The 11548-nt window shown below is 52.8% G+C and overlaps 1 protein-coding gene across 1 annotated transcript in view; it reads right to left on the bottom strand.

Annotated features, from left to right (window-relative positions):
* LOC119089947 (organic cation transporter protein-like) overlaps positions 1-7992 on the bottom strand; it is a 17159-nt gene extending 9167 nt beyond the window's left edge. The window contains exons 1-2 of the mRNA XM_037212749.1: positions 6948-7992; positions 6563-6887 (exon numbers count right to left, since the gene is read on the bottom strand). Coding sequence (XP_037068644.1) covers positions 6563-6887; positions 6948-7966 — 1344 coding nt within the window. The 5' untranslated portion in view covers positions 7967-7992. The remainder of the gene's footprint in view (positions 1-6562; positions 6888-6947) is intronic.
* Positions 7993-11548: the final 3556 nt, after the last annotated feature.

Below are 11548 nucleotides of genomic sequence, written 5' to 3'. Positions count from 1 at the left end.
GTTATCTCCCTCGCCCTCGGCTTGATGAACAGCCCGCCGCCGGTCACTGGTGCGCTGGTTGTGTTTGGAGACGGTGCGACACATTCCGCCAAGCGCACGATTCATCTGACGCGGAGGTCTTGCACCAAAGTTTACGCCGGCTGACCAAATGGATAAGTGGAGACAGCTTCAAGCGATTGGGCTTACCCCCAGATTGCCGTCGAGTTGAATATGGTGCGGGTGGCGGCTATCTGTTCTCAGGTTTGTTCGGCATCTATTTTCCTGGGAATTCCCGGGGCTATAATTACAGGGGCTATAATTCTGCCAAATTTGTGTGTTAACACAAACCTAGCGTTAGGTGAGCTTTACGTATCAGTGGTATGCAACTAAATTATGGCATCTTTTCACTTTATATCGTTACGGACGAAACCAGAGTTCTAGCGTAGTGAATATTGTGATGCAACGGTGCCATGGTTGAAAACAGTCCTAAAGGTCGTTACTTTTGCCCGTGCTTGAAAAATCGAACAAAACGTTTGTGGTGGGCACAATCCTTGAAGGCTAAGCCAACCAAATGCAGGTATAGTCTGATCGTTACACCAAACACGATGACCTGTATAATGCAATCCTCCTGTGAGGATAACACGGGAACATCAAAGACGAAAATAATTTACAGCGTGTGAACTCAATCACAAGTTTAGAAAGCACACTTTACCAGAAGCCTTCCAAGAACTTTGTCATATTTGACCAAAAATTTGCTTCCAGATTGGTCGCAGCACCGTGGGACTTTGACAGTTGGCCATCGTGACACCATATCACGGCGATTTTCGCAGCACCTGGAAAACCGTGGCGTGGCGTGGGCAACGCACGAGTCACACAATTGCATGGAAAATAGACAGTGTAACTACATCATTCGTTGACTGCAAACACGAGCCGTTTGATATATATGGGCCTGCCGTTTAACAATATGAGCCGTTTAACAATATGAGCCGGACGAGCCGTTTAACAATATGGGCCTGCCAGGCCCATATTGTTACGTTTGACAGAATATTTGAGACGAATTGCCGAACGTCAACAACAATATCTGAACATTCCGGTGTGCATTCAGGTTCTTTAAAACTAAGTAAATTGTTAAAGCACATTAAATCATTTTCCCCTTATTTCCGGACGATTTTTTCAGCGAAAATTTTCCTGATTAGACATTAAATTCATGCTGTTGAGACGAAGATGAACGTGTGATTTGTGAAAACCACTTTCAACCACGGTCAACGCAGAGCAATACGCACAATATCACATCTTTAAATCGTGTTATTTCACTGCGGTCGCAAATCCTGGGCCGCCATGCTCTCTAGTAAGCTAATCATAGTTGCATCACGTGAACAGAGGCACATGGTGTCAACAGGGGCGGGGTCTATCAGTCATCACCCACCCACTTCTTGTGAGGTCAAACGTAAGGTATTGCAGGTGGTGATATGTGTAAGAATGGACCTTAAAAAATACTCATCCCACTGTACATTGAAGATGACGCTGTAGTGATATTGGAGCGTGAATATCGAGCAGCTGTAGGAACATATATTTAGAAACCATAAAAATGCTAGAACATGCTATGATGTAATTCCAAAATGATAATTTGTTGTAACTGATCTGAGTGCTGTCTAACTGCAACATGCGGCCCTGCAAATGGCAAATTTCCGCCCCTGGCCTCAACGAGGATGTTTGCCCCATTTGCTTCCACCTTCAACGTCATTGAAAATGTGAAAAGCTCTGATAGTAGTACAATTTCTGCTGGTGAGTGCGCGAATGTATCCATCTATATGTTCAAATGGCAAACTCCAACGAAACGCAACCTAAGCCTTGCAACCTGCAAACGCATGCAACCTAGCCCTGCCCGGGACAATCTGTTTACTTTATGGCAAGTTTCGCCACTTGCTCACAGATTAACCCCGCCGGTTCTATGTGCGTTACTTGATCACAGCTAGGTGGCTACATAATCAGGATTAATGCGCATGTTTGACCTTAAGAATCATTGACAGTGAAGACGAGGCTGTCTTGCTGGATCGGCAGACATGTCGGTCGCCTTGTACGGCCGCCAGCTGGCGCCGACCCAGTTCATCCGCGCTGTTGTACACAAAGAACTAAGAAAAAGCATACGTGACGGCTTTGATATTTCCCACGGCAGGAGCCATTTTTCGGACCGTCACCCTCATCTGGTGTGTATGTATGTGTACTAACGCAGGCTCGCGTGCTACGTTTATATATATATATATATATATATATATATATATATATATATATATATATATATCCAGTACGCCAACACACCAGCACGTTGGAGTGCATACTTTCACACTAGACGAGGTCTGCGTCGTGACGGAAGCTCTAACAAGGGCCTAATAACATCGACTTTCCTGCAATGAGGTTTATTGACCTGTATTCTGAATACTCTGACCCCGTCAGTTGCATTTATTTATCACTTGTCCCTGCGCGAAAAAAAAGTTCGCAATATTCATGAGTACCTGACTGAATAAACAAAACAAAATTAACCAACCGCTTGCAACGAAATTCGAATTGACTGAAAGCAGCGAACTGTGCTCGAAGGTACTAAACCTAGTATTAAATGGCTGCTGCTCACAGAAAAATGAAACTCTAGGGAGGTGCTGTCTTAACGGCTTGGTCCCCAATCCCTCACCTTAAATCGTGTACTGGTGCAACGACCGAGCAAGGGCTGCGTATAGGAGATCCAAACTCAGTACCTGCCGGTTATCTCCGGTGAAAATGTGCTAACGTGTTCCATAAATCACCTTTTCTCCTGGAAAATAGTACACCTTATCAGATGACGTTTTCGGATTCGGCGACGAGTGCCGGATCGGGACCGGTGTTTTTCCCGCCGCCGTTGGCCCCGAACGGATTAAACTGAGGTCCGATCTCATCTGTTGTTCCGTCTCTCTCGCAGTCCCTGAGTTCACCTTAATTGCGTCTTACGAGAACGAGAACGCGTCTCATACGCTGAGTGACGTAACGGTTCATGTTTTTTATAATGTCGCGGCACTCATCTGCCAGAGCCGTCAACACGCGCAATTGAGAAAGCGATTTATCAGTTTGCGCAGATTTCAGTGAAAAGTTTTAAGGTATTAACTACTAGTGCGTGCTATGTGAATTGTACTTTGGAAGCAGTCGGCTCTAGGACGGACCCGTCAGGCACGCCTTTGTAGTCAGATCTGGAACAGGACTGTCTCGCGCGGCCCTGCTGTCGGGTGCTGTGGACTGGACTGCAGACCGGTGATAGGTGCTGACCAGCAGGCGACCTGACTCTGTCTGCGCTCCCGACCGGCGTAGGCGTCCCTCGTGCCCACGGATTGCCACAGACGGGCGCTCGCCGCGACTGGTGCACGGAAGTCTCTCGGCAAGTATCGTACACAGCTGCAGAAATGTCGCTTACAACGCAGACTCATGGCATGACACCTGAACTGATGCCCCTAAAGCTCCAATCGTGCTCATCGCCCTGGTTGAATGGGATCAGGACGGATGCTTTGGAACTTTGGAGCTTAACTTAGCTTGGCGTCATGCAGTGAGCCTTGCCGGCGCATCGGGGTACAGCGACGGTCACTCACGGCTGACGCGCGCCCGGTGGCGCAGCACAGGCCGTCACGCACGCCGCGCGAGTTCGGGCGGGGCCCTCGCCGACCCGTCTGCAGACAGCGTACTCGAGCGTCGCCCCAGCCAGCCCCTGCGACAGCGGCTGGCGCTGGACAGTGACGCCCAGCTGCAGGTGGGTGCAGGCCCGGCCGGTCGCCACAGCTCTCCATGCGTGTCAGTGCCAGCTCCGTCGCTTGGCGAAGTAAACCCGCGAACTGTTGCGTATTGAGCTCATAAGAAACACAATGTGTGTGTGTGTGGTGTTGTGTGGTGTGTGGTGTGTGTGTGTGTGTGTGTGTGTGTGTGTGTGTGTGTGTGTGTGTGTGTGGTGTGTGTGTGAGCGCGTATGTGGTGTGTGTTGCGTGCGTGCGTGCGTGTGTGTGTGTGCGTGTGTGATCGCGTGTGCGTGTGCGTGTTTGTGTGCGTGTGTGTACGTGTGCGCACGCGTGCGTGCGTGTGTGTGTGCGTGTGTGTACGTGTGCGCGGGCGCGTCGGGTACGTTCCTTAAAACACTGCTGGTTGAGAGCAATGAATAAAATTATCCGATAGTAGGATGCTCGGCTGCAAAAGTCCTATAGTGTGTTGTTTCCTATTCAGTGGGGATGTCCCCCCCCCCCCCGAATCAAGGGCGTAGCTTCCTATTCAGACGGAGGGGAGTTAGAAGGCGCAGCGCCCCCTGGCCCCTGGTGCCAGAAGGCAGAGCCCATCCCACAACCATGCGTTGTCACCATGAAACTTGCCAACACCAGCCATCGTTTTTCCATAACTCATGTCCCAAGGCTCCAGCCCTCGAGTTCCCACCGCTGAGAACCCCACCTACCACTCATGCAATCTGAACACTCGACTGGAAAATGTAAACGAAAATGACTGTAACTGTAACTGAACCGAAACCGCGCCGGAAGAAACTTAACGATCTCGAATGTAAAGGGAATGCTCGAAACGATCTCTAAGGTGAATGGGAATGTTCGAAATTTGAAGATTTGAAGGAAACCTTAGATATGAACTGAACTCACTCATAACTATTAGGTATACTTTCATTGTAAATGGATGCTCTAAACAATGAATAGTTATCCTACTTACTCCTCACAACTACTTAGTGAGTATGCTCCTGAGTGCGTCATTGTTTTGGTTACGTGCTGAACGTTTGTATGCCGTTGATGTGCCGCCAAACTAGCCGTCCGAAATTGCCATCGTAGCACTCTCTTATAGCACTTCAATCTCCAAGAGGTGGCGATGGAGGTGCTGGAAGTGTGCTGAACTAGATACCGTGTTGTGCTCTTGTTTTGGTCTTTTCTCGTGATGTTCTTGCGCACTTATTCGTCAATGCATGATGTGTCTTGCATTCACATACTCGGTTATGGCGCTATTCTGATTTATTCGATATTTGTCTGATTTCGTAAAAACTAGCTACCATGTCCAACTTCTATATTATGCAGAACAAATATATCTGATCCCAGTTGCGCTGGTCCGTATTTTCATCCTCTGTTGTATTGGTTCCCACAACATCGCGGCGCGTTGAACGTCCGGGGTAGGCCGAATGCGTTAGCTACAAGTGGGTCGAGAAGCCCCGTGGGAGGGCAACGACAACTGGGCACCTAATGCACAACCTAGGGTGGAAGTTAAGCGATTGCCCGGCCCCCCCCCCCCCCCCCCCCCCCCCCCCCCAGCTGCATGCAGATCTGTCACACCGTTATCCATTCTCGCTCATCTATAGCCCTGAAATGGTCATTTTTGGTCGAAGGGGCTGTAATGCAACAGCCAATGGTGACTGACACTCCCACAGCGTCCCTAATATTGATTGAGAGCCAGTTGACGTACATTATGCCTGGAGATTATACTCCTGAGCGTCAGATCTGAACGGATCGGCTGTTGTATTCTTGACTTGGAATGCCGCATGACATACGGGAGTGCAGGATTCGAATTTGGTTTTCATGGCTTTATACATACCTGAATGGTTTTGAAATAGTCTGGGATATAGTCAGTGGGATATAGTTGAAATAGTCAGTTATGGGACGAAAATTTAATGAAAGTTGACGATTCTGTGAATGGCGTTCATTGTTAACGAAATCGTCAATCAGTTGACAAAAAAATGAGCCAGTGATTTGACGGATGACCTGTTTGAAGAATATGTGCCTACCTCCCGCTGTAACCTCTGGCTGTCACCTCACCATGCCCTGCAAATGAGTCTGCACAATCGCTTAGGATGGACCCGGGTAACAGACCGCCCCAGACGGAGGCGGCATGGATCACCGAAATCAGGGCTTTATCATAAGGTATAGAAAAAACGTTACAGGCGCTGATATTCGTCACGGTAAAGGAAGTCGATCAGGGTCAAGTAGGATTGCCTTGCGCTACCGTACCAGCGTGTTCCTAATGGTGCAGGAAATACGGTTTGTCGAGTTTGGTATGGTATCTAGTATCTGCCAGTACATTTGCAAATACTTTTGAGCTCTTTTATTCTCGCTTTACAGGCGTGCGGGCTTAAATGGGACGTCTCTTGGGCGCAACAGCTGACGACTGCAGAATGTGGAGAGGACTTTGTAGTCATTCAACAGGTGGTGAGAGGGCATTGGCTTCCTGGCTATAAATCCAAACGCTCATGAACACAACACCGCTTCCCCATATTTTGGTAAATTCCAAGCTTTTGTCCATATTCATATTTGGAGTCCTATCGCAGGGCATTCGAGCTGGTCGAGCGCAGCAGTGCGAGCTCCTCGCGCTCAGCATGGCAGGCGTCGCGTCGAACACCGAGCGGCACACGCCTGCTGGTCGTGGGCTGGTCAGGTCCCGAGCCGGATCTACAGGTCCGACAGAACCCCTCACTCCGTAGCTCCCAGCGCTGCAGGCCGCTGAATCACGTCGGCGGCAGCTCGTCCGCTGTCGCCGCGGCGCACGGGTCGGCGGGCGGCCTGGCCGGTCGGCCGTTGGCGCCGTGCCCGACGGACGGCACCGCGCTGCCACCCCGCTCCACGTCGGCCACCGAGTCGGGCAGGCGGGCGTCGCGCGTCTCCGGCAGCAGCAACGTGGCCAGACCGGCCAGCAGCGCGGCGGCACCGAACACGGCCGACGGCGCGGTGGCCCGCAGCTCGCTCACCAGGTCCACCACGAACGGCGAGACGGTGGCGCCCAGCCGCAGCGCCACCTGGCACACGCCGAACCCGACGGCGCGCGCACACGTCGGCATGTACTCGGGCGAGTAGGCGTACAGTATGCTGAACGCCAAGCTGACACTGAGCTGGCCGACCAGCCCGAACGCCAGCCGCAGCGTCGGGTGCCTTACGGCGAAGATGACGAGCATGGCGGCGGCCGAGAGGAAGAAGCAGGCGGCCGTGGGCCCGCGGCGGCCCAGCCGGTCGATGATAGGGAAGGAGAAGACGGAGGGTAGATTTAGCAGGCCGAGGAGCACGCCGGCCAGGTGCGGCTGCCGGCTCAGCTGCGTTACGTCGAACGCGATGCCGAAGTACGCGCCGGAGACGACGAACCAGACGAAGGCGCTGACTAGCGTGTTGCGCCGCATACGGGGCGTTTTGACCAGCTGCAGCAGCTGGCTGAGGAGCCGGCTGCAGCGGCCGCCGGTATCTGCCTCTGGCGCTGGCTTGCCGGAGTGCACCCGCGTCATCATCTTCAGCACAACGTCCCGCGGCGGCATGGCGGCGCCGTTCCAGCGGGCGCCCGCCGCCAGCACGTCGTAGGCCTTGGTTGGCCGGCCGCGCAGGAGCAGCCAGCGCGGCGACTCGGGCATAAGCCAGATGTTCGGCAGCAGCCCCAGACAGGGCACGGCGTAGACCAGCTGCAGGAGCCGGCGGTTAGGCACGGCATAGGAGAGTGCCGCCACCAGCGCCGTGCCCACCGCGAACGGCATGAGCGTGAACGCGCTGTAGCGTGCGCGCTGGCCGATGCCGCCCAGCTCGGCGACCAGCACGTACTGGCTGCCGATCATCAAAGCCATGGCCAGCCCGCTGAGCAGCCGGCAGGCGGCGAACAGCGCGTAGCTGGTGGCCAGCGCCGACGTGAAGGCCATCAGCACGATGAGCAGCATGGCCGGCAGGAAGACGGGCCGCCGGCCGAAGCGGTCTGCCAGCTGGCCGGCAGCCACGGCGCCCGACAGGCCGCCCAGCATCAGCAGCGACTGCAGTAGCGACAACAGCGGCTTGCGGCCGCACACCAGCGCCCACTCCGTCACCACCGTCGACTCGTACACAGACCGGTCGAACACCCAGCGTCGGCAGGCGGCGCTCGCGTTGGGTGAGTGGCAGCGCTGGGCGGCGGCCGGCAGCGAGGCGTACGTGGCGTTCGCGTCGAAGCCGTCGGCGCACTTGAACGGCGGCGTCGCGCCGATGAACATCATCGACATGGAGAAGAATGGCAGGATGAGCCACATCAACGACATGTAGGCCAGCAGCGCGGTCTGCCAGCGGCCGCTGCCGCATGTCAGCCGCAGAATGTCCTCGAAGCTCTCCACGCCGTGCTCGGCGCCGCCGTCGGGCCGGGCCGCGTCGGCTGGCTCCGCGGACGGCCGGCTCGTCTGGGCGCCGCGTGTCGGCTCCATCAGGGACCGCAGCGGGGCGGAGAGAGGTCCGCCCAACTCTGCGGCAGGAAACGACGCCGTTCAGATCGTTTAAAGCAATGATGATTTTCCCACATTCATGTCATGGCACGCAGCGATTCCTCGCGTTGCAACATTTCTCAACACGGGCGCCAACTTCATGCTCGGGCGCGAGCAGAATTCAGTGCTTGGGCAATGCCGGCACGAGAACCTCCCTACGGCAGGGCAGGCAGCGGTGGATATGATCGAGAGGATGCGCCGCCGCGGATTGGCCTTCAACAGTCGTGGAACAATTGGTAGCCTAATTCTGAATTATTCAACGGCACCAGGCTGCAAGTTTGCCGGTGTGCCTTCTGATCAATTAACGACCATCGGGCTAGGCCAGGGCCAGCAGATGTGGGGACGGCTCCAAGACATTTCTGCTACAACAAAAGCTCGTTTCGACAGACGTGCTACGACATTACTTAAATACGACACTGCTGATGCGCGACAAAAGCTGTACCGTGACTTATACGAGTGACGAGTGACTTATATTCGTCATTACTTGCACTTCAAAAAGATATGCAGCCATTATATACGACCCTACTTCTACTGCAAAAACGTGTACGCGACAACCTGAACTTATCTGACTCATCCCTATCGCTATGCGTTCCTTTCTTTATCCCTGTCGACTATTTGTCTTTCAGACTTTTAAGATTCGAGTTCTATCGCCTTCAGCCATTTTGCCCGATGGCTTCGTTTGATTTTTGTCATTCGACTTTTAGCTCCATTTGAGCTCTTGTCCAGGAGCGGGAGTCGGCGACCCCCGCTTGATGTATGTACGCCGATATGAAGGGTGCCGGTAGTGTAGTGGTTCACGCGTCTGCGTTAACAACTACGCGTCTGGGAACCCAGAGGTACGGGTTCGATTCCCCGCGGTGCCCGCCCTTCCCGCCAGGGTGAGAGGCAGGCGACGCCATATAACCTCAGCAGCTGAGTGCGTCGTAAAGCCTCAATGGCACGCACATATGTACGCCGAACGCCCGCCATTCCTGCATAACGGGTGTCTGACGTCTATAATGTCTTCCCGGTATGCCTGCCTTCTGACATCTGGCATTCGTGTCTGACGTCTGTCAATCCTTCCCTTACCTTTATCATTCCTTGCCTGATCTTTGTCATTCCTGGCTGGCGTCTGTCATTCCCGCCTGATTTTAGAATTGGCTGCCCGATGCATGCTTACCTGACGTCTGTCCGTCCTGCTCGACGTTTCAATCCTGTCTGAAGCTTGTCTTCTCCTCCTGACGTCGGCATTGGGCATTGACGTTAATGATGTCATTGTCAAAGCAGTTGAGTCCCACCCGTCACACTTGACCTGTGGCAAGATATTGCGCCTTGCGACCCGTGCCGCTGGCCCTGCCTCGACTGTCAGGGCGGTACCTTTGAAGGCTCAGCGTCCTGATTTATACAACTTCGCTCCGTTCTTTGCCCTGGTCCGTCCAATCCAGAGGAGGCCTATCATAGGCGCACGGCTTCTCATACGACATTGATACCTGATTAAACGTACCTTCTCTGTGCCTGGACCCGCCGTTGCGTCCCCAGATATCTTGCGCTGAGCCCGTTTTTACATAGCCAATTACTCCGGAATGAACTCCCATTTCGTACTCGGCCGCGACGCGAAGTATATGCGTTTGTTTATATGAAGTTGTCGGTGCTTGCACAGCAGCGCCTAGCGGCGGTCGATATGCTGTAGACGGTCCTGCGTGTCCGGGAGATGGGCAGATCTTGATTGTATGTGGAAAGTGTGTTGGATAATGAGGTATTTAGCTACAGATCGATTGCCAGCAACTGCTAGTTGAACGAATTTGTTTGCAGGCAATCACTGTTGTGCAGGAACTTGCCGATTCCAGTAAATGCATTGAGCTCCCTGACAAGTCACAAGGTGGTTTGTGATGGGCCTCGTCATATACCTGAAATAATCACCAGAGTACGAGGCAAACCGGCAATTCATTGTTGTTTTTTTTTTACTACAGCAGATATTACGCAAGTTGTCCGTTCCAGATCCGCGTACCAGCCGAACTATTTCATAATCTAAAAGTGGTTCATGGTCAGGAGAAGTTGGAACGCAACGATCCAAGTATCCCGCACTAAATTGGTACATTTGTGGCAAAAATACAGCACACTTTTAATTTGCATGTGGTCGCACAATCCGCACCACGCCAGTGCTGGTTGCTCGGTCCAATGCAGTCAGACGCTCTGTTCGTCGTAAACAAATGTCTGGAGGTGTTTAAACCAGCGTTGAATGCACTTGGCGCATCTGATAAGCCATAAATCCAGAAGCCCGCATCTCAAAAGTTAAGCATTTCTGTTCCGTTTGGCCGAAGCCCAATCACTAACCAGCTGAATAGTTGAGAACAGACAAGAACAATCAAGAGCAACTTAAGAATAAAAGGGCTCAAGAAACTCTTAACACTCAAGAACAAAAGCGTACGATTTCGGTGTACCAAAATGTTTGGTGGCAAACTAGATATCCCATTCCATGTAGTCGCAGTGCGCGTTGTTCAACATTCTCCAATGCCCACATTTCGTGTACCATGACGTTTTACCTCATGTTCACTCAACTCTACACTGGCATAAACTATAACTCACTTCAAAAAATATTTCCGATCAGTGCGCACCATAAGCCGCTAGCATCACGAATGAAGGTGGACTTCGAGCAAAGTAAGTGACTTGTCGTTTTTTCACTCTCACGAAATTTGGCCAAACTGAATAGCTTCTAGCAGGCACAAACGCCTGCATCTCACATATGAAGCCGTTTAAAACAAATATCCCATACTTTAGAGACGGCGAAATGAAGCAAATTTTGAATCGTTGATTTTTGACACAATGTTTACCGGCGTCAATGTCATGGCTGAAAATGCGATAAAATGCACAGCCCGCACCCAACCGAATATCTTAAGCGCTTCGTCGATGGACACAACCCAGATGAAGTTGTTTTATTAGCCCACCGAGTGATGAATTTGTGGTGCGGTGTTGACGGCGTCATTCCCAGTGGGAAGACAGCAAACGGAGAAATGTTCGGCAAGGACCTTGCTAAAGCCAACTCGTCCTGAGCTCCCCACCTTACCGGACTGTCGCGGTCCTCGGAGGCCTTGCCGTGGTCTGTTGCGGCCGCTGGTGTAGCTCCAACCGATGCCTTCCGTCCCGCGGCTGAGTCTGGCGGACTGCGTGGTGCAGCGCGCCGGCCCGAGGTCGCGAGAAGGGCGGTGCTGCGAGCCCCCCCCCCCCCCTCCGGAGTCTTTCGGGAATAACATTCTCTCTCTCTCTCTCTCTCTCTCTCTCTCTCTCTCTCTCTCTCCTCTCTCTCTCTCTCCTCTCTCCTCTCTCTCGCTCCTCCTCTCTCTCTCTCTCTCC

This window comes from Pollicipes pollicipes, unplaced genomic scaffold (genome assembly GCF_011947565.3).
Source record: "Pollicipes pollicipes isolate AB1234 unplaced genomic scaffold, Ppol_2.1 Scaffold_3087;HRSCAF=3621_pilon_pilon_pilon, whole genome shotgun sequence".
In the NCBI taxonomy this organism is placed as follows: domain Eukaryota; kingdom Metazoa; phylum Arthropoda; class Thecostraca; order Pollicipedomorpha; family Pollicipedidae; genus Pollicipes; species Pollicipes pollicipes.
Note: the sequence above shows the minus strand (reverse complement) of the source record. Positions and strands in the feature narration are given on the sequence as shown.